This window comes from Carassius auratus, chromosome 27, assembly GCF_003368295.1.
Source record: "Carassius auratus strain Wakin chromosome 27, ASM336829v1, whole genome shotgun sequence".
Taxonomy (NCBI): domain Eukaryota; kingdom Metazoa; phylum Chordata; class Actinopteri; order Cypriniformes; family Cyprinidae; genus Carassius; species Carassius auratus.
The window spans coordinates 24941418-24968144 of record NC_039269.1 but is presented as its reverse complement, the minus strand read 5'-3'; the positions used below and the strand labels follow the sequence as shown (position 1 = coordinate 24968144).

The window sequence follows — 26727 nt, the reverse complement described above, 5'->3', positions numbered from 1 at the left end:
AAAGAGCCCTTTAGACATTATTTGTTTTTTAAATGGAATGTATACTGTAGTTGAAAAATGTCATATATTTGATTTGCAAAATGCTAGAAATTACTATAGAATGTAAATTTAGCACATTTAATCATTAAAAAATATATAATATTAAAATAAAAAATGTTGAGTAAACGTGCAGTTTTCCCTGTAGAGTTTCTCTATAATGGCTTCCTTTTTTTTTTTTTTGGTGGTCATCTATTATTTACAAAGTTCAACAACAAAACGTAGGGACAACCACTTTCTGCACAGTGAGGCTTTTTTCCAGGAACAAATCTTCACTCTCACACAGGACGTTGCCTTCCACAGACATTTGACACTTTCAGAGAATGAAACTTCATGCTGACATGTTCTCAGAGGTGAAAAAAAAAAAACTTCTAGAGACACAATGTTCCCTTCTGTAATTAACTCATTTGTCACAGACCGAGCAGTTACTCTGTTAGCGCCTAATAATTGAATTCAGTATGCAATAAATCCTAAAAACTAAATGTAGTTTTAGTTAAGCTGAATAATTATCAAGGTTACCAGGATATATGCATTTTATTTATTTATAAATATATCTATCTCCCTGTTGCGTTTCTTTTGTCAAATTTGTGTGTTCTGGCAGACAAAGTGTAGAAGAGTGCTGAAGGTACATTGCCAGACAGCCGGAAAGAAGCTTAAAAAAAAAAAAATTGAAAATAATTAATTGTAATTTTCCAACCATTTGCCATTCTCCAAATGTCGTGTCACTCAGATGCAGTGTGAATGTTTTGTACCCAGCCTACACTAAAAGCAAGAAGCCTGAAAAAAAAAATCTAGAATAGCCCTTTTCAAATCAACAAAGCATATAAAACAGATTTATTCTGCAGTGCGGACAGCTTTGTTTATTATAGTAGGAGCGTTTGTGAGAATCCAGAGCTCACACTCAACTGTAGAGCTCAAAAAGTTGTGATTTATAATAGTGTGTTGTGGCGTTGGTTGTTTATATTTTATAAAAAAAAAATTAATGAATAATCTGTTTTGATGCTGCTCTGACAGCCAATGTGAAGTTCACTTTAGTATTAATTTACTGAATTTCTTTTGTCTGTTTTGGATGTGTAGCCACACAAATGTCCGATTCCTCATGCAAAAAGGAATTTTTAATAAAAAATTCTATTAATCTACATTAATGATTGTTATTAGGAAATAGTCAACGATTGATTTTGTCAGTCAGTATCATTATGAGCATTAGAACTGGTCAAGGCAAGAGGAGGATGCAGATCTTGTTGTACGTTTTGTCTCCACTTGTGACCCCTAAAAAAAACTCAAGGACAGGACGGGTGTAACAGATTGGACACTGTCTCCAGCAGTTATCAGATTTATGACATTTAAGACTGTAAGCTGGTGAAACATTATTTATATGACCGATTTGCTTTGCCGAAGTCCACAAGTAACCATGCCTGTGTCATGAAGAGCAGGAAGCGTCCCCTTCATTGCATGATTCAGCCGCTCCAGCTCAGACCTCAGAGGCCAGATGTCGGAGGCTCAGACTGGATACCGGATGCTGTGTTTTGTCCTCTAAATTATTTGAATCTCTAAAATTAAAGTTTAATGTTCACTCATACATATTTAATGACTCGAATTGAAATGGGGCTATCGAATATCCACAGCACTTAAGAAAAGTTTGGTCCAGCTACTTTGCTAGTGATTGTGCAGTTTGTCTTGTGTCTTAATTGGTATTTTTTGCTCCAGATTTGAGAGGACATGGTGTGTGTGTGTGTGAATGGAGAACTTCTCTCACCTTGACTCTCCTCGTGTTTCATCTCTGCAGAGTTTTCCCTCCGATGAGGGCTGGCCGTTCGCCAAATACCTGGGGGCCTGCGGCCGGATGGTGGCAGTGAATTACGTGGGCGAAGAGCTCTGGAGCTTCTACAATGCACCATGGGAGAAAAGAGTGGATCTGGCCAAGCAGCTGATGGACATCGCCGAGCAGCTGACAAACAACGATTTTGACTTTGCCCTTTACCTCCTAGACGTGAGCTTCGACAACTTTGCAGTCGGGCCTCGTGACGGAAAAGTCATCGTCGTCGATGCAGAAAACATCATAGTGGCAGACAAGAGACTGATTAAGCAGAGTAAGTAATGACTTTATTCCAGTGTCTCCGTGCTCTTGCTTTACAGCATTAATAAGTTGTGCAGGAGACTGTTATCCAGGTTAGACGGTGTGTTGTTGTTGGGGTTTTTTTTTTCTACTTTCATACGTTCCGACCCACTTTCAGTTTTCCCTTGGATGGGCTGGAGCACCTGTTTTTTTAGGCCTGTTTGTTTCTGTATTTTGCCTTCCCCGTCAAAATAAATGTTTTTCAGGACTTTCAGGAAGAATTATCACAGTCTCACAGACCAAGTGGAAACCCGCATGGGCCTCCCACGCTCTCAGATTTGTAATTAAAGTCTCATAGCTGTTTCTTTTTTTGGACTTTTAAGAACTTTACACATGAAAAGCACCGACAGCTTTCCTGTAACACTGGTCAGAAATTAATGGGAGTAAATAAATTATGGCTGTCATGATTTAAATGAAATGTGAAAATGAATGTAAAGTGTAACATTAGATCTTAGACTTTGCATCAGATTTCTGTTAACATTTTTTGCAGTTTTCAGTATAACCAATCACGCACATTTCCGTTGAGCTGATGAAGGCAGTGACCAATCAGAGGTGTCAAGATGAGCCACTGCTGAAACTGACTGAATTCTGAATCTGCACTTGCACAAATTCTCCCATCACAAACAAGTGCAGATGGCAGTGCAAGAGATTAATTTTGCAGTGTAGACCGCTTCAGTGATCATAACACGAGTTATTGCGTGAGTACATAACTCGTGCCTGACTTAAGTCATGTACTGCTTCAGTGATGGAGAGCATACTTTGCTCGCTTTATTCCCAGTTTAAATGACGTTGGGTTTTTCATGAAAAATTCTTAGCTTTTTTAGGAATATATAGGAATATAATATCGTTTCCCCCAACCCAAAACATTTAATAATTACTTACAATATCAAGAGCAATAATCAACAACAATAGTTATTTCAGATGATGATATTTTAGCCCATTTTGTAGTGGTTATAGTGAACTTGCTGTTACTTATTTATTTACCATTTACATTCTTTATGTATGCTATTTAAAGTTCCCCTATTATGCCATTTCCAATATTGCCTTTCATGTAGTGTGTAATGTAAAAGATCTACAAAGTTGTAACGATAAAGTTATTGTCTCCCAAAATAAAGAATTGACTCTCTACAGCCTAGACGAGTCGTCAGTAATTCGAATCCCACTTCCGTGATGGCTACACATCATGGGGTATCACATTTGCATAATTCCCGCCTGTGCTCTACATTGGCTGGCAACAAACAACTTGACCCCGCCCACAAACACGTCAATTTACTGAAGACTGCTTCTCTAATCTCGTTGAGTTTTATAAAAAAAAAAAAAAAAACCCTCTTTGGGAGTTCAACGTGGGATTCACTAAAGGCTTGCTCTTGAAAGATGGCTTAGTACCATGTTTATTTGGACCAGCTGCTCCATTGAATCACAAGAATGATAAATAATGTTTATATTTTCTATCAAGCGTTCAAAATAGGGAACTTTGGCAATGGGCGTATCATATCTCACATGTGTTGTACGTGGACCAATCACAACAGACAGGGCCATCTGACCAATCAGAGCAGAGCAGGTTCATAGTGTTTGGAGAGACTTTTACTTTTTGATCAAATAAATTCAGCCTTGATGAGAAGATGGTCATTTCAGAATGTTTCCAAACTTTTGGCAGGGACTTTAATAATAATAATAATTCGATGTACTTTAATATATTATAGTACTTTATTATATTATTATATTGTTGTCATGATTATTATATTTTACAGGACAGTATGCATTTTTACAATATAAGATCAATCTTATAATGTGCTAAAATATATTTTTAATAATAAGTGTTGGGGCGTGGTCAGATTTTCCTTCTTTTTTTGTCTCTAGCTGATCACATGCCTGAATAATACAGAGGAACGCAGGAACAGAATTGTTAAAGAGCCAGTAAGATGAAAATTCTAAGCTTCCTATCACTGTTTATAAGTCCTGTACATAAGGTTCCATCCAAGGTTAAAAAACATTGTCATTTTGTCAAAATATCATTTTAAAATTACCTCAATTCTCAGAGATCCCCAAACGGTTCGCGTGAAGCTGTTCAAAAGATTCAGTTTCCTTAAACCCCATCTTTCGGTAGCATAGTGTGTTCTGATTGGTCGGCTGACATAGTTTTGATTGGTTGTTCCGCACACAACTTCACGGTAAACAATGCGTTAGCATCTGTTTGGGGTGAATTATGTCTTATTCCTCTCACCGCGAAGCAAACAGTAAAATAAAAAAACTTGAACAGTCTCGCTGCTTTTTCTTCTCTGTGGGTGTATTCAAGCCGCACGCTTCAGTTAGAATCTGAATAGCGTGTTCAGCGCAGGGGCGGGTCACATTAGATATAACGAAGGGAGACATGAAAAACAGACATCGCGTTGTTTTCATATGGATTACTTTATCACAGAAAATCTGTTTTCAGCAGCACTTGTTTAGTTTTAAAGTAGACACGTCAAGCTTTCTATAGATATCTCTCTCATGTCTCTTCGTTGAGTATTCACGGAGTTACACTTCATTTTAATGACGTGTTTGTACATGACGATCAGCGCAGACAGGCTGCAGACAGCACACATACTGATAAGACGCTCGGGAGAAAACAGACACATAACTTCATAGTTATACTTCGCGTTGTGATTCGGAGATGCTCGTTGGTCTAGATAAAGTTGGTAATGAACCCTCTTTTATTGCCAAACGCTTTGAAAATCCCGCTGTACTCACCGAGATTAGAAAAGCAGTCATCAGTGAAATGTTGTGAACACAACAAGGATTTGTTGTACTGCTCTGGTATTGTGGTAAAAATGAATTTTAGCTATTGGTTCTTCTGATCTTCATTCCTTGGCAGTGAAAATAAAGCCGCGTTTCCACCGCAGGAACTTTACCCAGGAACTAGGGACTTGGTCCGGTACTTGGTGTGTTTCCACCGCAGGAACCAGGAACTAAATAAAAGTTCCGGGTAAAACAATGCCCCCCAGAAAGTCCCTGCTGGCGAGGTGGTACTTTGTTTAAAGTTCCGGAACTTTCGGGGGCGGGGCTTTGGCGCTAAACATGCTGATTGGTTGAGTTCACGCAGCATTGGTTGAGGTCAACCACCAATTATTCAGATCAACATTTTCAAAATATTACTGTTATTGTGTCATGAAATGTAATTTTAAAAGTATTTCAGGCGAGAATGTAGTTGTTTAAAACTCAAATCTGTTGTTTATTTATAAAGACAGCGCCTATTAAAAAATGTGTATCGCCGATCTCGTAGACGGTAAACTCCACTCAATCAGCGGGAGCTCAATCCTCATCTATCCGCCGAGAAGCAGCCTCTCCTGGGATAGACCTTCTGATATGTGCCGCTGGCTCTGATGTGTCTTTAGTGGTTAAACATAACATATAATTCTAGTGCGGGGTAAATCTAACAGGTTTTCTTTGGTCTGTATTCAATTTATCTATATGTTAAAATGAAAATAAAAAGGCAAGTCTATATAATATTTCGTTTCATTGTAATGGCTGTATATAACGTTACACATATCCCTGAACTAAGTACATTTCTGCAGCTGTTATTATGTTTAAATGAAAACGAAAGGAGGCAGTGGTATTTTATATCCTATTTCGTTTTATTGTAAATATACTGAGGGGAAAATTGCAATAGCCAAAGCGATCTGAGTTCACGCAGCATTGGTTGAGTTCAACCACCATTTATTCGGATCATTTTCAAATATTACTGTTATTGTGTCATGAAATGTAATTTTAAAAGTATTTCAGGGCGAGAAGTAGTTGTTTAAAACTCAAATCTATGGTTTATTTATAAAGACAGCGCCTATTTAAAAAATGTGTTTCGCCGATCTCGTAGACGGTGAGCTCCACTCGATCAGCGGGATCTCAGTCCTCATGTATCCGCAGGGAGCAGCCTCTCCTGGGATAGACCTTCTAATAGTGCCCCTGGCTCTGATGTGTCTTTAGTGGTTAAACATAACATATAATTCAGCTGCGGGGTAAATCTAACAGGTTTTCTTTGGTCTGTATTCAATTTATCTATATGTTAAAATGAAAATAAAAAAGGCAAATTTATATAATATTTCGTTTCATTGTAATGGCTGCATATACACATTTCCCTGAACTAAGTACATTTCTGCAGCTGTTATTATGCGTAAATGAAAACGAAAGGAGGCAGTGATATTTGATATCATATTTCGTTTTATTGTTATACAGTAAGGAAAATTGCAGTAGCCATGACGAGCAGACTGAAGTTATCAAGTACGCTGCTGTTTATAGATTTACTGGACTTGCGTCGTCGCGGACATCACACTCCCAAGACGAATGCAGGAAGTCAGAAGTAACTATCGTGATGCACGTCCAAAATCAGCGTACTTTTTTTTTTTTTTTATCAGCAGTACTTTGTATTGAGAAACGCGCGCAGACCTACGTCACCAGTCTATTTGCCTAATCTACCCGGTACTTTACACCGCGGTGGAAACGCAGAAAGCAACAGGTCTGGGGGGAAAAAAGTTCCTGGGAAAAAAAGTTCCTGGTACAAATGTTCCGGGTAATTTCGGTGGAAACGCGGCATAAAACAAACTTGCCTTTACAATTAAAAACACACAGTCTCCTCGACATGATGCCATCACACGTCTGTGTGGGGGGTGGGGCAGCTCAGAGTTCCGTTTCCTAGTGACGTACATAGAGATGGGCAAAAGATTTGAAATCTATAACGACTCGTTTCAGCGATTCAGAGTCGACTCCTTACTTTAGAAGCCAATAACTTTATAAATCGTGTACTATTTGGTTTAATTATTTGCACATTGTTTACACTGATGGACAGCTACATCATACACTGTAATACAGGTCATTTTTGATTTCCCATCTGTGTGGCTCTTTAAAATATCGACTCTGCTAGGAATGTTGCTATCGAAGTGTTTGCGTTGCAACAGATGAACAAGGCCCAAAGCTGCACTTTGATTCTGGGCAGTAGTGAGTTGGCATGGATGGGTGCAGTGCTTGCCCAACTATTTCGTGCCAGTGAATCTGCCATCCAGAGAGGCAAGACTGGGCTGGCGGATGAACTTGGAGCATGTGTGCTACATAACAATGGCTGTTTGCTTCAGCCTTCCAGCGTTTATTTGAATGGAGCTCGTATGTGCGTCTTTGCTTGCAGATGGGTCTTTCTGAAATGTTAGATAACACAAGCTTTTTTTATTGAGTTTCTATTCTGATGTGTGCTTATTATGTCAAACCACTTCACTGGACATGTGTGGGCATCAAGGTTGTAAGTGTTTTTGCAGGGGGCATTGGATAGATGGGCTTTTATTCATCTTTTAAATTTAATTAATTGTGCTTATAATATCTCAGTGCATTAATTAAAAATGCGAACCTTTTAATTATTGGCATTCATGGATTCAGAAATTAATTCTATTCACAGGAGATGGTTTTTTTATTGCAAATATCTGTTGCCAATTTTAGTTGATTTAATGACATTTAATAGTAACATGACTTTCTACAGTCATAGCCGAAAGATTTGGCAGTGACAAATTTTGTGTTTTGTAAAGTTTGCTGTTTAAGATGTTGTGGAGTTCATTCACATTGTTTCTTGATTGTGAGTAATCAGATGCATTAAAAAAAAAAACTGCTAAAAGCTTCATTGGCCAAAACACACACACACAAACAAACAAAACAAACAAAAAAAAACACTTTTTTTTTTTTTTTATCCTGACCCAAAATGACCAGCAAACATTAATTGACTAATCATGTCAGCAGCAAATGTGAAAGTGTGAATGAGTACTAGTCAGGGAAAATCACTCTCATACTAAAAAGTTTTTCAGAGCAGATTGCTATAAAAGGAGGGAAGAAACACTTCCAATAATTGTGTTCCTCTTAGCAATGGTTACCTCAAAATACGTGCAGCCATCATCGTTTGCATCAAAATGGCCTCACATGCAAGGAAAATACTGCACCTGAAAGAACCATTTACCAGATCATCAAGAACTTCAAGGAGAGAGTGCAGTGAAGAGGTCTTCAGGACGTCCCATAGTGTCCACCAAGCACCAGGACCGTCTCCTCCTGAGGAGTCAGCTACAGAATCAGGAAGTTACCACCAATGAAGAGATTTCTCAGGAACGGCAGCAGGTCATTGTAAGAGCATCTGCATGCACAGTGAGGCCAAGACTTTAGGACAATGGCCTGGTGTCAAGAAGATGAGCAGAGAAGCCACTTCTCTCAAAGAAAAACATCAAGGACCGACTGAAATGCTGCAGGAAGCACAAGGACTGGACCGCAGAAGACTGGTGCAAAGTTATTTTCTCTGATGAAGCTCAGAAAAATGGACTGTTCGGAGAAGAAAAGGTGAACGCTACCACGAGTCCTGTGTTGTGTCAACAGTGAAGCATCCTGAGACCATTAATGTCGTATTGGTTTTCAACCATGGGAGTGGGCTCTCTCATAGTTCTGCTCAAAAAGAAGGCCATGAATAAAGAATGGTATCAAAACATCCTGTGAGAGCGACTTCTTCCAACGACTCATGAGCAATTTGGTGATGATGCATGCATTTTCCAGCATGATGGAGCACCATGCCACAAAGCAAGAGTTATAAAGAAGTGGCTCAAAGATCATTACATTGAAATTTTGGATCTGTGGCCAGGCTACTCTCCGGATCTCAATCCCATAAAGAACCTGTGGTTAGTCCTCAAAAGGCAAGTGGACAAGCAGAAGCCCACAAATTGTGATCAACTCTGAGACCTAATCAGGCAAGAATGGAAGGCCATCAGTCAGTATTTGGCCTAGAAGCTGATATTCTGCATACAGCGAACTGCAGAGGTTATGAAGAACAAGGGTCAACACTGTAAATGGGGACTTATATTTTTTTGCCAATAAAAACCTTTAAAACTTATGTTTATCATTGTTTTCAATATACCATATAAACTTGGAAAATATTGAATCAGCAAACTATGCAGAACACAAAATTTGTCACTGCCAAAACTTTTGGCCATTACTGTAAAATACGGTTTTGTTTGATAAAGCTATGATAATTCACCCAAAAATGAAAATTCTGTCATTAATTACTCCCCCTAATGTTGTTTCCAAACCAGTAAGTAAGTCCTTTGTTCATCTTCAGAACACTAATTTAGATTTTTTTTTTTAATGCATTTTGAAAACTCTCTGAACCTCTATAGACGGCCAGGATCCTAACATGATCGAGGCTAGAAAACATAGCAAGGAGATTGTTAAAATAATCCATGTGACATCAGTGGCTCAACCGTAACTTTAAGAAGCTACGATAATACTTTTTTTGTGCAAAGAAAACAAAAATAATGACTTTATTCAACAATTCGTCTCCTCCGAATTATCCTATAGTGCCATTTTTTGATAGCATAAAACAGGTCTATTCAATTAGTTTTGTTTGAGGGACGGATTATCATATTGAAAATTTGAAGGGGGCCAAGGAGGTTGGGGGCCATCCAAATCTCTTTATGTGGGGGGTCCAAAAAATAATAAATTAAAATTAAATGCATATTCAGCAGTAAAAATAATTAATATTACCAACAGCAACGTCTGAAGAGGTTGACATTTGCTTTGTCAATCAAAAAAAAATTCTAAATGAAAGGAAACTAATTAATCACACATTCTCTTTAATTAATCGGGACTAATTGATTGCTAATATCGTCATCATTTCACACTGAACCTCCAAATTATTGTAGAAACAACATAAAGATGGTATATTTAATGACATCTCTTTACAAAGTCTTATTATTAACAAATGTTTTGATACTGCTGATGATGTCTCTTTTTGAGAGGAAGATGCATTTAATATAGCCATTAATTATAGCCGTTCAACATTTACAGTATAATTGTTGATTTTTTAACATTTATCTAGGCTCTGAAAAATATAACAACTTTTTAACTTGATGTTAAACAATCTTCAAATAAGCTATAAATTGTATATGAATAAACTATATAGATTAATCTTTATTCAAGCAACAAAAGTTAACCAGCGACTAGAACAGTCGAGTGATTTCTCTTTTTTGTTTCTGTGATTTCAATCAATGTCAGACTTCAGCAAGTTTCATTTTAAAAGCAGCACTGTCTCTTTAAAATCTGACATGCGTGAGGTATTTCTGACACACATCAGGTTTTCTCCCAGCTGTTTACGATTATTTTGGACTTAATAACTAATTTAAGGCCGTGTTTAAAAAAAAAATCACTCGCCAAAACTGTATTTTGACATAATTGTGTGCGTTTTTGTCATTTGAAGTGCTACTGGCATGCTTGTCTGAAGCGGCCAGCATATTTTCAGCCGAACGCGCAGACTTTTAAACTATACTTTATTTGATAATCACCTTCGTCCAGTCTGCGCTATTTCTGCATTATGACCGATAACGCTGACTTTATACTCATTTTAAACTAGTTGTGGATATCTCATAACTCACTCACACAAGCTCGTCAACACCGTCATCTATTGATGTTACGTTCTCCGGTAGATTGTAGTTGCCATTTTTTCACAAGAAAACCAGCCCAATGCTACTTAAAACAACTCCAAAATGAGACTAATCGCTTTAAATTTTTCATTTTGCTTAAATTCGCATTCCAGGGGATAAATATAATGTTATTGGAGTCGCTTCAAAACAACCCTTGGCAACATTGTTAAAGTAGACCAATTCTGTGGGAAAACCGTAGAGTTCACGCACTGTTGCGTGAACTCTTCCTCTTCTTTTCCGATTGGCCCGTGCCAGTGTTGCCACCTTGTGGACAAACTACCCTAATTGGTGAAAACACAATTCAAGGCATATATGCGATCTGCACGTACTCTTCTCACGGGCCAGATTAAGATGATTGGCTGCCAATTAAATAGCCCTGGTATAAAATTATTCAGATCAAATTGAAAACAACATAAACAGCAGATCCATGTACATAAGTTGCATGCATTGTTTATGTATGTGAAATTCTCTCAAATGGCGCTATAGGGTGACACGGAGGAGACAAATTGTTGAATAAAGATTTTTGTTTTCATTGCACACACAAAGTATTCTCATAGCTTCGTAAAATTACGGTTGAACCACTGATGTCACATGGATCTCCTCACTAAGTTTCTGAGCCTTGATCGTGTTAGGATCCTTGCTGTCTATAGAGGGTCAGAGAGCTCTCGGAATCCATCAAAAATGTCTTAAATCTTGTCCCGAAGATGAACGAATGTCTTACAGGTTTGGAACTGCTTGAGCGCGAGTAATTAATGACAGAATTTTCATTTTTGTGTGAACTATGCTTTTAACATTAGTTATAGTTACTATAACTACATTAGTTAAACAATATTTAGTGGTAACGCTTTACAATAAGGTTTAATTTGTTAACATTAGCTTCTGTAACTACATTGTTACAATGTTACCCATTTAGTTCAAGTTATATTCTGTGGCTGAGCAGTTCATCCAAAACGAATGTAGTCATTATTTACTCACCCTCATGTTGTTCCAAACCTGAAAGAATTTCTTCTGCGAAACAAAAAAGAAAGATATTTTGAAGATTGTTTCATCTGTTGAAAGTCAATGGGGTTCTTTTTTGTTCCATATAAGTGTCAGGTGAATAAATGAACTGTCCTTTTCATTTCAGTTCTTAAACAATATTTTGTGCAGTTCCTCCATAAAACTCTGGATGAGAAAAGCACCGAAGCCAGCGTGTGTTCTGATTGGCTGTGGCACATTACCTCCTGTGGATCTCATAATTGGCTCCCACGAGAGTGATTGGCAGCACGGTGACTTCATTTTCTCTAATTAGTTATTGGCGTGATATTGAGCTGTGTCAAATGACCAAGACAGCAGTTCCCCAACTCTTTAAGGCGCTTTATGACTTAATATACTTTTGCTGATGAGTAAATGTCACAACCCAGTCTATTTCTGCAGGATGCTCTGCTTTATTGATTTGTTCAGCATTAAAATGGGTGGATAGAGAAAAACTGCACCTGCTTTCAGAAGAATTTCTTATTTGTCTTATCGCAGTGAAGAGCTGAATCAAGTCAGTGTTTTTATTCTGTAGATCGTTGTTCCATTTTAGTGTAGGTTGTGCTTCTTTTTGAAGAAAATTGAAATGCTACAAGAAAGCAATGTAAGATGCAAGATGCAAGAAAGCGATGATAAAGAGCTTTTTATGTTGTCTGGTATACAGAATCCAACAGCAAGTTGTTTTTAAAAGGAAGAGCCAGTGGAATAAGGATTAGGTCGTATTGAATAAAAGTCAGCTGACTGAAACTAGGCATGTTGTGAAACACAGAAGAGAACTAGACAAGAAATGCAATCATTGCTTCTGCAAAGGATAGTGAACTTGTGTTGAATGTAAACATGAAATTGATCCTAGTTTTTCTCCTAATACATGTTCCTGGTCTTATTTTTTTTACCAAGATCCAAATAGGCATTGTTTTAGACTAATGTTTTAAATAACAAAACCTTTTCTATGTTTATTTAAGAAGAATTAAATGCCAGTTTATATTGTAATACAATCTACTGTAAACTACTTGCTACTACATACATTAAGAAATAGATGAAATGTTCAGTTCAATTGCCAAGTTCAGTCTCTCTAGAACCCCAAAGCAATCTGACTAAAAAAGTACTCTGTTCAGTGCCTGATAAGAAATCCTAAATCATTTGCACACTACAGTTATTTAATATCTTTATCATTAGTTTTTCCTTAAAAACCTATATATGCTGACCAAGGCTGTGATTATTTGATAAATACAACAATTTAAAAATCTGTTTTCTTTTGTAACATTTTACAGTTATTATTATTATTATTATTATTATTATTATTATTATTATTATTATTATTATTATTATTATTATTATTTATTTATTTATTTTTTCAGTAATGTCAAAGCCATTTTCAGCAGCCATCACATGATTCCTCATTCTAATATGATGATTTAGTGTTTAAATTTCTAGTATTAGTTTTGGATTCTTTGATTGGGAAGCTTTCGTAACCCTTTAAAGGGGTCATATGATGCAATTGTAATTTTTCCTTTCTCTTTGCTCTTTGGAGTGTTACAGTTTCTTGGTGCATAAAGAAGATTTGTAAACTTGCAAAGACTAAAGTCTCAAATCCAAAGAGAGATTCTTTATAAAAGTTAAGTCAACCACGGCATCCTAAAACGGCTCGTTCTAACACTCCCCCAAATGTCTACATCACGATGTGGGAAGATTTGCATAACACAGCCCAAGTGTTCATGCAAAGAAAGAAAGTGTAACTTTTTTTATTCTCTGTGTTGCCGCCGGTGCCATGTTGTGAAGACGCTGTGTGTTTCGTTGTGAAAGCGAAACTACTAAACTACTAAAAAAAAAAGTGGTTAAGTTGTATTTACAACAATTCCAATTGGGGCAATTCCGACTTTGCAAGGACAGATTGGTGCTTCTGTCAGTCTGTAAGTACGTTTTCATATGTAAAGGATTTGCCACTGATGATTCAAACGTGAGTTTTGAGCAGTGTAGAGTAGCGCTTGTTGTTTGTCATTTCTCTGATCACAAATGCAGACATTGTTCTTTGTTTTTGCAGTGCGATACACAATGCATAAAAAGACAGTATTAGTCATTATGATCAGTATTTATATCCCTACTGGATGCAACAAATACCTTGTTTGTAATGGGTTATTGTTGTTTTTCTTGTCGCGCAGGGAGATGTCATCACAGTATGTTTAGGGATATAACATTTCCATCACACAATTGAGACATTTGGCCAATCACAATGCACTGGATAGCTGGCCTATCAGCGTACACCTCGCTTTTCAGAATGATGAGCTTTGCATAAACGCGTTGCATTACACCAAATACACATCTTTTTAACAACGTCATATGACCACCTTTAATGGTTTCTGCTGAAGCTTAAAGTATACTTTATCTGCCCTACATGCTACATCAAGCTACCACAGCTACAAAACGATAACAGGTGTTAGGATGTTTTGATTAACTACAACAAGATATTGCAATAACAGCTTTTGATGAGCTGTTACAAGCGGCTGCCCCCTGGGATCCAATCCGAATGGTGCTGTACACAGGCCCTAACTCTTTATGACACCAGCTGTGTTATGAAACACTGGAAACTCATTCTGCTCTAGCCCTATTTCAGAGGGCCCTATGCTCTAGCCCCATTTTTCCCTCTTCTCCATACCCCCAGCAATCCGGCCACATCCCAATAACATGTTTTGAATGAAATTGATGTGTATGTGGAATAGATACAAGATATTTCAATACTTTCTCTCACAGTTGTATCAGTGAGTAATTTCCAAATTTTAATCAAATTATTATTTTTTGTACTGTGGTTGACTTTTAAAATGTTGAATATCAACATTTTTAAATTTCAATATTCCTTAAGATATATATGTACTTCAAGTACAGTCTGCTGTGCAATAGTGTTATATTTGTGTTATATATACAGTCATATCGCTCCCGTCACACTTTCTGTGAAAATGTTTTGATGGGCTGTCATGAATGAGCAGCTCTGGAGATGAAGTTCTTGTGGTGTTTTCAGCATCTGCAGTCTCACTGTATGAGGACCTGAACTAGAGTTGGGTCCGAGTCCACCTTTGTCGAGTACGAGTCAAGACCAAGTCCTCAAACATCGAGTCCAAGTCCGAGTCCGAGTCCAAAAGGGTCCGAGTTGGACTCAAGTCCGAGTCCTTAAAGGCCGAGTCCGAGTCGAGTCCGCCCGAGTCCAGAAAGTAATTAAATTAAAAAAGATTATAAATTGGTATTGTGAATTTTTACATTCTATTAATATTTTAACCTTTCAACCCATTAAACCAATGGCAATATAAAAATGTAATAAAAAAATACCACTGTTACATCTAGTCATTGCCATTGAACATTTTTATTTTATGTCAACAGAACTAGTTTCCTATCAAAAGAGGTTTCAAAGTTTTATTGTATTACAAGTGCATGAAAATACAAATGAACCTGTTTTATTATTGTATCACACTATATTGTCCTCCAGTTAAAGCTGACATTTCAATTATTCACTGCCTCTCCCCCACATTTGACAGAGGTAAAGTGCAGTCAATGAGGAGATCCTTAATGATGACATTATGAATTTCTTGTTGTCTTGGAGACCTTGCATCATAAAGTTGCACTGCTTGTTTGGTCAATTCTGGTCTTGCAAATCCTGCAATGCTGAGCTGTGCAGCATCTGTTGGTTGCTGCTGCTGTCTCTGGTACTCGGTTGCATCGGTTTTCGGATCACCAGTACACTGAACCGAAAACAGTTTCATTCGGACACGTCCGATTTAAGAACCGATGAACTGATGATACTGCACATGCGTGTAATTTTTCAAGTATTTTGTTAAACATGGGAAAGTGTGCAAAAATAACTAAATTATATATATATATATATATATATATATATATATATATATATATATATAATTATATAATATAATTATATTATATTATATAATTTTTATTTATTTATTTTTTAATGCATGTTTCTAATCTGTATATTGTAGATTATGTATGGGCCAAAGGGGTTTTCAGGGAAGTTGGACAATAATTAAATCTCTAAAGACTCTATGTTTAATAGGAATAAGGGATGATTTATGAAATATCAGTACTGTATTTATAGTTAATGATGACACATTCACAAATTGAGTTTGTAGTAAACAGAACGTGAACACGAGTAAAGCAGCTGATGATACTGAACTGCAGCACGTGCCGGTTAGAGAGATTCTCGTTCTCGAGTCAAGAACCGGTTGCATCGGCTTTCGGATCATCAGTAAACTGAACAGAAAACAGTTTCTTCTATGTTTCTTTTGGACGCGTCCGATTCAAGAACCGAGGAGCTGATGATACTGCGCATGTTTGATTCAGCGTGAAGCCGACTGACTCATAGCGCGTCTGAACCGAACTGATTCTTTTGGTGATTGATTCTGAACTGATTCTGTGCTAATATGAGCACGGGTAAACCGAGGGCTTGAATGAAGGGCAATCTGGCGAAACGTAAGTTCATGAAATAACAAATATCGCAATGGATTATGTATAGTAAGTGGATCATGGTTTCTGCGCTGATGACACCTAATTTATTTACTTTATATCTTCAAGACTTAAATCCTTGTGTGCACATTGCTGTTACTGTATTTGGGAGTGTTGTTACAAAACTTAATTGTAAACTTTTCATGATTATGAGGTTTTTAACTGACTGAAGTTATGATTAGTGACTTTATATATTTGAATATTTGGTAGACTTGACGCCATTACGTCATCGCCAAAGACGTAAAAGAACCGGTGAACCGTTTTTTTTTTTTCAACCGGTTTATTGAATCGAACCATCCGAAAGAACCTTGTTCGCGGAAAAGAATCGAATTTCCCATCACTAATCCACATTGATATCCAGTGAGTGATGTGTGTGTTTCTTCTGCAAGCATAAGATGATATGCTACTGCTGCCTGCCGATGTGGTGCAGTAAAATGACAGAAGGGGAGACATTCATTAATTTCTCATCTCAATTTTATGCTGGTTTTATTGTTACACATGACTCGGACTCGACTGTACTCGGAATATTTTCAGAGTCCAAAATGTTCAAGTCCGTGTCAAGTCAGAGTACAAATTCACCCGAGTGCGTGACAAGTCCGAGTTCATTCAAAATTGGACTCGAGTCCGAGTCCAAGTTCGAGTACCCCAACTCTAACCTGAACACAACCATTGCTTGAGTTTGTGTAGAAGACAAAACTGTGCTAATCAATCACACTAAAAGAGCAGACTTAATATTTAAATAGCTGTCTTTTTGCACTTGAATATTCATAAACACAAGTCCACATCGTGAATTAAACATACAGCCCTACTTTTGACTTATTCATCTAAAATGTGCTTAATTCAATGGCATTGTGTGTTATATTGTAAATTGGGGTTACAGAGTCCTAACTTCAGCCTTCAGTATTATCGAATATGAATTTTCACACAGAAACATGAGCTACAAATGCAGTTGTTAATGTTGATTTTTTTGGTTTCTTCTCTTCTATTGTTTTGGCAGATCTTATATTTGTATTTTCTGTAATCCACTCAGATAAACCAGAGAACTATGACGTGTGGTACGAGAGCCGCTACGAGGAATGCGACAAAGAAGCCTGTCTCTCCTTCTCCAAGGACATCCTCTGCTCTCGGGTCACCGTGGACCACAACTACTATGCTATCTGTCAAAACCTGCTCTCCAGATTCGCCACCTGGCGTGGCACCACGGGTGGTCTCCTCCATGACCCCCCTGCCGACGTGGTCAAAGATGGCCGCCTCACGGCCCTGCTGGACGAGTGCACCCGGCCTCAGAAACAGTACGGTCGCTTCCAGGCAGCTAAAGAACTGCGGGAGTTCCTGACACAACTCACACAGCTGAGCAATACTAACAGGTAGTGTCCAGAACAGGGGACGTTCTGTGCCCCCACCCCCCACTCAAAAAAGACCTCTGAAGTACTTTTGCAAATGTGTTACAAGATTCTGGAACACATTCGTTCACCTTCAGGGGAGTCGCTATTTGGTTGCCGCTATCAATCATGCCAACATTGGCTCCAGTCCTGCCCGGGGCTAATTAAAGAAGTTTGCACATGAACATGGATTAAAGGGTCGTGTGAAAATCAGCAGAATACAGGCTCAAACTGCTGTGTGTGTACAGGCTCACACGTGTGTGTGTGCGTGTGTGTGTGTGTGTGTGAGAGAGAGAGAGAGAGAGAGAGAGAGAGAGAGAGAGAGAGAGAGAGAGAGAGAGAGTCGATTGTAATATCTCATGCTTCAGTGAATACCCTTGCTGCTATTACAGGTTCTGATTAGGATCCTGTAATACGGTTTCTAATTAATTAAAAAATTGGGTGCTGTAGGTGCACCGTGAGCAGGGGCTTAGAACTGAAGTGACACAGGGAGCTTTGTTTATGTTTGGGTGACTCTTAACAAAAACATGTCCAGGTCATGTTTTAATCCAAAATGAAAACAATAAAGAAGCAAAAAATATTTTGAATATAATGTGTTCCTGTTTTGGCCCAGAATTTCATTGTTTTAGAAGCATCTTGCAAAAATAGACTGGTGTTTGTTTTGCATATTATAATGCCTATATGTTTGTTTGTTTTCTTGTTTTGTTTTGTTGTGTGTCCTGTATTTCTTTTGATCTTCTGTGTTCTCTTTTTTTTGTTGTTGTTGTATGTTGTCTTTTTTGCTTTGTTTTTTTATTGTTTTTGTTTTGTTTTTGTATAATTATATTTTTTTTTATACCAAAAGTATAAAAAAAAATACTAAAATGCTGTTAAAAAGATTTAAAGTCAGCATCAATTTAAAGCAGTATAATTAAATATTTTTTATGAATATAAATTTAAAACCGTATTCATTTTCTTTAAGAAAAATGAGATTTTTGGGTGAAATATCACTAGGACATGTTCTTGACAAGCTTTGAGATTCATCCATTTGTGTTTTATTTTAGTCTCTATATATTCAATGAACCACCTGGTTTCTTTTCAATGGGGAGTAAAGTCTTAAGTGAATTTGTAAGTGTGCTCGGTCAGATTCTGCCTCTTATCGAAGGGAAATTTGATCAATTGTTACAATAAACCATTTTGGTGAGATGTTGATGCTTTTTGTTAAAGTGGCAGTCAGTGCCAGTGATGGATAGTTGGGTGGCTTGACTTAACAAACAACCCTGAAACGAAAATACGAAACGGAGAACAAAATGGATTTGAAACAACTTAAGTATGCAAGAATAAAAATACCAAAGAATATTGTCACCGTTGCGTGGTTCGTTTTGTTCTGTTAGCAATGCTGTGACCAAGATTGTTCAAAAGGGAAACCACAATAAAGCTCTTATTTGTCCTGTTTCTGTATTCATGAGCCTGTTAGTGTTTTGTTTTTTCTTTCTTCTTTTTGGACCAATTCAGTTTTAATTTCTCATGCCGGCAACCATGACATACCGTTAACTTCACTTGCACTTGCATTGTTTACAGCGACAAGTTGCACTACATTGTCAGATCATAGTTTTTCATTGTAGACCCTTTCATATTTCCCCTCTTATCAATTTTGTGTCCTTTAATATTTTGTGTGCATATATTAATGTTCTTCTTTCCCCCTAACAATGTTACTCGTGTGCCACTTTCCATGTTTGTAATAAGCAATATTAGGAGTTTATAGAGCCCAATGAATTATCGCTTTAAAAATGTGATTTAAAAAATGTCATATTGATTTGTAGGCATTCCAACTTTTGAAATCCGCTGTTTCTGTTAAAACCTGTTTTCTTCTGTAAGAAAAGTCTGCTTTCTGTATGTGTTTGTTTTAAGACTAAGGAAAAGTCTGGTCATACTGTGCCTTTCATTCAAAAGTTGTATTTTCGACTGGATGAGAATATAAAATTATATTAAAGTATATCTATACTTACCTGCTCTAAATTATCTTCTTTATTGAATCAGCAGTACTGAATCCATTATGAGATTTGATAACGGCAACAATTCAATTTAAGGCTGCATCAATTTGTTTCCTGTGGTAATAAAATATCTTCAGGTGTGTGTGTGTGTGTGTGTGAGTGTGAGTGAAAACCTCCATATGGTTTCATCTGGAGTGAAGCCAACACACATATCCTGTGCAGGAGAGAGAAGTCTGTGAAGACTTGACAAACCGAACAGAACGTACCATTTTTTTCTCAGTCCTTTTTCAAGTATTGTCAGACAAAATGTTATTTTTGTAGGCCAATACACTGTAAATAAAAATAAAGTCTTTGCCTGTTGGTTGACCACAGAAGTCATTAAAACCGGGGCCTGGAGCTGGATTCAAGGTTTGCCCTCCTTTGAATGTGTTCCTGTGATGAATGGAGCGACTCTGGGCTAAAGTTAAACACATTCACCCATGGCATCTAAATATAGATTTCTTCCTCTGGTTGCAAAACCCATGGCAAGGATTAGAGAATACAGAGTCAGCACCGCTCCGCTCTGACAGTTCTCCAAATCTAGTGGAGATGGAAAAAATTGAAGGTAAAAAAGACATCCAATATCCCAGACAGTCCGAAACCATTCATATTATTCACTTGTTTCATAAACTCCAGGCTAAATCGAGCAAAAACTGCAGACAAGCAAAAAGTTTTAGGCTTCCTAAAGGGTTTCAGGAAGTGGAAAAAGTATCAGTTTCACAAATGTTTTAATTCGAAACCTTTTTTTTTTAGAAGCCATTATTTTGTGATTTTAAAGAGATTTTTTTTAAGGCATATAAAAGTGTATTACTTGTCCTGGCACATGCTTAAAGGGATGTTTAATCTTAATAAACATGGCTATTAATTAAAGTCATGTGCATATAATAATATACAATACGTGCGTTACCATTCTAACGTCTGGGGCCAGTGAGATTTTTGTATGTTTTAAAAGATTTCTTATGCTAACAAAGCTGCATTTTTATGGTCTGAAATATATAAAAACAGTAATATTGTTAAATACAATATTTTTATTATATTACAATATAGCTATTGTAAAAAAAAAAAGCTTAAAATGATTAAAAACTGCCTATTAAAAACAGCTGTACAGCTTAATATTTGTGTGGAAGTTTACTTTTTTTTTGTTTTGTTTATATTGTATGATTTTAGCTCTGTAAAAAATGTAAATTCAAGATGGTGTACAAAAGAATAATTATAAAACCAATTTGTTTAGTGTTGAAAACTTTCAATAATTGAAAAATTACTATTGAAAACAATTATCCAGTTTAGTAATTCAATATATATTGTATTTTCCGGACTATAAGTCGCATAAGTCGTATATTTTTTTCATAGTTTGGCTGGTCCTGCGACTTATAGTCAGGTGCGACTTATTTATCAAAATTAATTTGACATGAACCGAGAGAAATGAATCAAGAGTAAACATTACCTTCTCCAGCCGCGAGAGGGCGCTCTATGCTGCTCTAGCGCCCTCTCGCGGCTGGAGACGGTAATGTTTTATCTCGGTTCTTGGTTCTAAATAAATGCGACTTATAGTCCAGTGCGATTTATATATGTTTTTTTCCTCATCATGACGTATTTTTGGACTGATGCGACTTATACTCAGGTGCGACTTATAGTCCGTAAAATACGGTATATACTTTTGATCAGTTTAATGGTCACTTCTTCAATATACATTAATTAAAAAAAAGGGGGGGGGGGTATAATTCCACTATAATAATAACTGTAAATATTTTAAATATAAATTCCTTTTTGATAGCATTTCGACTGCAAGCTCCTAATTTCTGACTTTGCTCAGAACTACAGTTTTTATATATTACCAGCCTGTGCCTGATGCAGAGCTCTTTAAGACTGATGAGGTTCTGCTATTTCTTCAGTTTCAGAAAGAAGTAAAGAGGAAGAGAAGAACTTTCCCTTTAGACATGATCTTGTTACATACAGTAGCCTTGGTTAGTCATGCGTGGGCCCCTTAATGGCCAGAAGTTCAGAAGCCATCATTATTTCATTGACATGACAGTGAGCAGATGCACAGGTCAAGATACTGCTCATGACCTCAATGTACAGTCGTTTAAAACATTCGGGAGTCTTTATTTTTATCTGATGGCGAAGAAAAGCCTTTGCCAATGCAAACTGAAGCATTTCAGGTTGTTGAGACTGGAGTTACTGTTGACTGCAACTTCAGTCAGAATGGAAAAGTGGATTTATGACAACTTCATATGAAGAACAGATCAGATTTGAGCCTTTGTTTATTCTAGAATCAAGTTAGAGCCTTTGAGGTTTGGCGTTACATGTCTATGTATTTATGCGCTGGATAATATATTGCTTTAGAGAATTTTGGGGGTTGCTCAGACCCTAAATTTGAACACATCTGCACATTGTGGCCAGAGGACTGTCCAGCTGTGTGGGGTTGTATAAACTGTATCATTATCTGGATGTTTGGTCAGGTTTACACAGTGAACTTCATGAATCAATTTGGAAGTGGCAAATTTACAGCTGCGAATGATGTTCTTCAGTCTCAACGGGAAACTTTTGCACATTGCGGCCACTTTGTTGCTGATTATGCAGACGAAAACATCACATCACAAATGTCAGCATCTACTCTGAGGAACCACATGGTTGTGGTTTTCTGAAATGTGAACTGTAAGCACAGATGTTACAGCTATATTTCACTTTAAATAGGGACAGCAGGAAAGAAGCAAATGAGCAGCTTCTGGAGGGGAACTGTGCTGCTTTTTCTCTGAGCGGGGATGAGAAACTGAGTGAAAACAAAGATAAAACAATCGAGCTCTAAATGACAAGCACCTGACCTGACAGAACCAACAACTCCATAAGCTGCTCTATATCTACTGTCTGTCAGCTGGGAGCTCAAACCTATATGGTGCCCGGGAGGTAACATGGACGGTTCACTTAGTTTTGTCATGGCCACGGCATAAAAACTTTATTTATCAAAAGTATTTAGAACGTTAAATAAAGAGATCAAAATGTAGCAACAAATGAATATAAACGAACATAAAATAATAATAGTCCAATAATAATAATAATATACAAATATTATGAGGAAAAGATGATCAGTTAATGGACTTACAAGACTGTAGGATGGATAAAAAAAAATATTGGAGGCCTATTTTATATAATGCACTTTATGTAACATTTATTCATGATAAACTTCATTTATCAAAATGTATTTATTCATAGTCAAAATGCTGTATGTCACACGCAATACAGTCCGGTAGCCAAGGCGTATGTTTAATATAATAATTTCTTAAATCAAAATAAAATATTAATGAATAAATCTCTTATAATCCCGGGTTGCTATGGTCACACAGGTTTGTTTACGCATTAAACTCGTAGCCACGAGAAAATGGATTTCATTCCCTCAACACAGCATCTCGAGGCTACGACATATGACGGTCCCACAAATTAATATCTTGTGGCCATGACATATGTGTCCCTGGACCACAAAACCAGTCTTAAGTGTCAGTTTTTCGAAATAGAGATTTATACATAGTCTGAAAGCAAAATAAATAAGCTTTCCATTGTCTGACAAGATACCATGAGTTATTATGTCGTGGCCACGACAAAACTAAGAAAATTGACTTTGTCATCTCCTGGGCACCGTACAAATCAGAACACACAAGCTCTTTCTAAACCGTAGCCGTCTGTGAGAGCATCCTGCAGTAAGACAAATATAAACTCAGAAATAACTGATTTGGACACTTTACACAGGCATTAAAGTTGGTGATGTGAGATAATATATATTGTGGGTATTATTTATTATTTTGTTACCTACATAGGACAAGCAGGCTTGTGAAATGGATGGACAGATAATTCTGAGGTAAAATAGTACATTTTTAATGATTTGAATCTAATTTAATTTCTTTAAAAGTTTTCAATATTAAACAAACTGTATTTATAATCAACATTTACTCCTTTGATTAAAATTTCAAGTGAACTAAATATATGTAGCACACACAATTCTGGGGTGAAATATTCAGTACCTAGTTTTCAATATTGGATGAATTATAAGATGAATCACTATCATGCTTATTAAAAAAATTATAGGATTATAAATAAATACTTGAGTCCCATATAATGAGCCATGTATATTGAGGTTAGTAAGTAATATAATCCCCAAATTATAAAAATGTTGATAATAGGTAATTTTTTTAAATTGTTTTAATTTTAGTGATAATTTATGTTTTGGGGGTTAAAATAAAGAGTTAAACAAATAATATATATATATATATATATATATATATATATATATATATATATATATATATATATATATATATATATATATATATATTTATTATTTTAAAAGCTCTTTATGTGTATAAGTATATTTTAGGGGTGTAACGGTTCACAAAATTCACGGTTCGGTTCGATACGATACACTGATGTCACGGTTCGGTTCGGTTCGGTACGTTTTAGATACAGCAAAATGCAAAAACATCTCAACTTTTCAGAATGCCGCAAGCGCACCGCGGGTCATGTGACAAGAACTAACCAATCAGCTTCATCCTTTCCCATAACAACGTTGAAAACTCAGCCAAGATGAAGGATCAGCTGATCATAGTTGTATATGGATTAGTGGTGGAAATTATGATTCTTTCTAGAGATTCGTTCATTTTCAGTTCGTTCACCAAAATGATTCGTTCAGAATCGTTCAATGATTCGTTCAGTGACCATTTCTTCGTATTACACAAAATAAGCCAGCAGGTGGCAAAATAGAGTGTATTACGTGTTATGTCTTAAATCAACGAACGTATTCACTTGTTACAAAAACTGATCTGGCTTTATTAATGTGTGTATAATCGCATTCAGTATATAAAGTCTAATTAAGTTGTTCAGATGAACAAAGCACAAGGTTTTCTTGCCTTATTAGCATTTTAATTGTTTGGTCCGACAGTTTGTATATTATATATTCACATTCATAAATCGGGGATTAAACGTGGAATTGCTAAATATCAAAACAAGCGTATGTGCACAGTACAGTAACTATAACTGCACTTTGCATTTTTGCGAGATTGACATGCTAAATGGCAGACTAACCCGGTTTACTCCCATTCATTTCGTTCACGAACGACATGTGTGTATCAGTTCAGTCATTTCATTCACGAACGAAATGTATCATTCAACTCGTGCACGAACGACATGTGTGCCAGTTCAGTCATTTCATTCACGAACGAGATGTATCAGCACATTCAACTCATTCACGAACGACATGGGTACCAGTTCAGTCATTTCGTTCACGAACGATAAGATCTCTAGATCTCGTTCAGACTCATATCAAACTCGTTCATTGAAGGGCGTATTCGTTCACTACATTGAACAAATCACATACTCTGTCACATCTCATACTCGAAGGCTATTGGCTCGAGGTTGAGTAATTCTTTGACAGGATGAAATGCTTGTTACCCGGTTCACCGAGCTGCGCATAAGCTGCTTATAGCGCCGCGCTGCGGCGGAGGGAACTTCACTGAACGAGAAATATGAGTCAGTGGATAGCGTGAACGAGAACGATTCGTTCACCTAAAAGATTCGTTCAAAAAGAACGATTCGTTCACGAACGACACATCACTAATATGGATTGCAATTTTGAAATAAATTTAGTAGCAGAGCTACTGCAAGTGATTTTTAGAGCTGCAAATCCATTTATCCTTTGCTTAAATTTCCGCGTCTCATGGAGAGAGCACGTCATTGTTGCTTAGCAAAGACAGACGCCTCATGAGCGCTTCTGCCCGAGCGCTTTGGAAAGGAGGAGAAAGACGTGCTTAGCGTTTTCCACGCGTTTTTAGGCGCGACATGTGAACGGACCCTAAGGCGCTCGCTCACTCAGCACGCGCTGAAGGCTCGTTGCAAAATGTCTAATGCATTTAACAGACCAGAAATATAAGATCCTAAAATAACCAACAGGTCTGGTGTTTGGGTGCACTGGTGCTAATACTGGTGTCTAAATGCTGCAGGCATAGTTTCTTGCGTGCATGTTTCTCCTTTTTTTCGTCTTTTCCCAGATACTGACACAATAAGGTGATGTCGGCGTAAATGAGTTGACATGTTTCAAGTATTCCCGCTGGTGTTTTTTTTTTTTTTTTTTTTTGAAGCAATGAAGCAACCGCGCGAAGCCCTCACTATATAGGATTTTAGAAAGAATGCAGAGCACTAGTGTAGTGTGCAAACTTACCACAGTGTGGATTTCAGAAAGTGTGCAAAGACTTCACGTGCACACTTACCATAACATGGATTTACAAATAATGTTCTAAGGAGGGGCTCTCATGTCACTCTGATCGAGCAGCTCATAGATGGAATCATGCATCTCAAACAATATGTTTGAGAGTCATCTTTTTCTAGTCTGTTAAACGCATTGGCCATTTTGCAACGAGCCTTCAGCGCGTACTGAGTGAGCGAGCGCCTGACTGAGTCATAACATAACATAAACATACAAGTTGGTGTTTTTTTCTTCTTCGGGAGTGTCAGGGGCGTTGCCTGTAACGTCGTTTGGGTTATTGGGCTACCTTGTTGAACGCATATCATTATATTTCTTATATTTCTTTTTTTTTTCAAATATAATTAATTAGTCCAACGAACCGTTCGGTACACATAATGCGTACCGCGTACCGAACCGAAAGCGTCGTACTGAACGGTTCAATACGAATACGCGTATCGTTACACCCCTAGTATATTTATAATCCAAATTTCGTCCACCATCTTGGATTTGTATTATTCTATGAGCTAATTATATGTGTGTGTATATGATATACAATTTTGGAGGCTAAATATATCAAAAAAAGTTTTACTGACAATTTCCAGTATTGCATGAACTATAAGCATTTTTATAACAGTTCGCCATCTTGACTTTATATTTTTCAAAGACTCACATTGAAGAAAATAAATTGTCAAATGAAGGGTTTTTTTTTTTTTTTTTTTTGGGCACAAAAAGTATTCTTGTAGCTTCATAAAAAATGGTTGAACCACTGATGTCACATGGACTATTTTAACAATTTCCTTACTATGTTTCTGGCTCGTGAACATCTCAGTTGCATTGCTGACTATGGAGGATCAGAAAGCTCTCGGATTTCATCAAAAATATCTTAATTTATGTTCCGGAAAATAAGGGTGAGTAATTAAGGGCAGAACATTTTTAGGTGAACTAACCCTTTACCTAAATATACATATCA

At 37.0% G+C, this 26727-nt stretch overlaps 1 protein-coding gene across 1 annotated transcript in view; it reads left to right on the top strand.

Annotated features, from left to right (window-relative positions):
- Nucleotides 1–17752, top strand: part of LOC113046009 (deleted in autism protein 1 homolog) — a 35967-nt gene extending 18215 nt beyond the window's left edge. The window contains exons 3-4 of the mRNA XM_026206829.1: nt 1823–2126; nt 17168–17752. Coding sequence (XP_026062614.1) covers nt 1823–2126; nt 17168–17508 — 645 coding nt within the window. The 3' untranslated portion in view covers nt 17509–17752. The remainder of the gene's footprint in view (nt 1–1822; nt 2127–17167) is intronic.
- The last annotated feature ends 8975 nt before the right edge of the window (nt 17753–26727 follow it).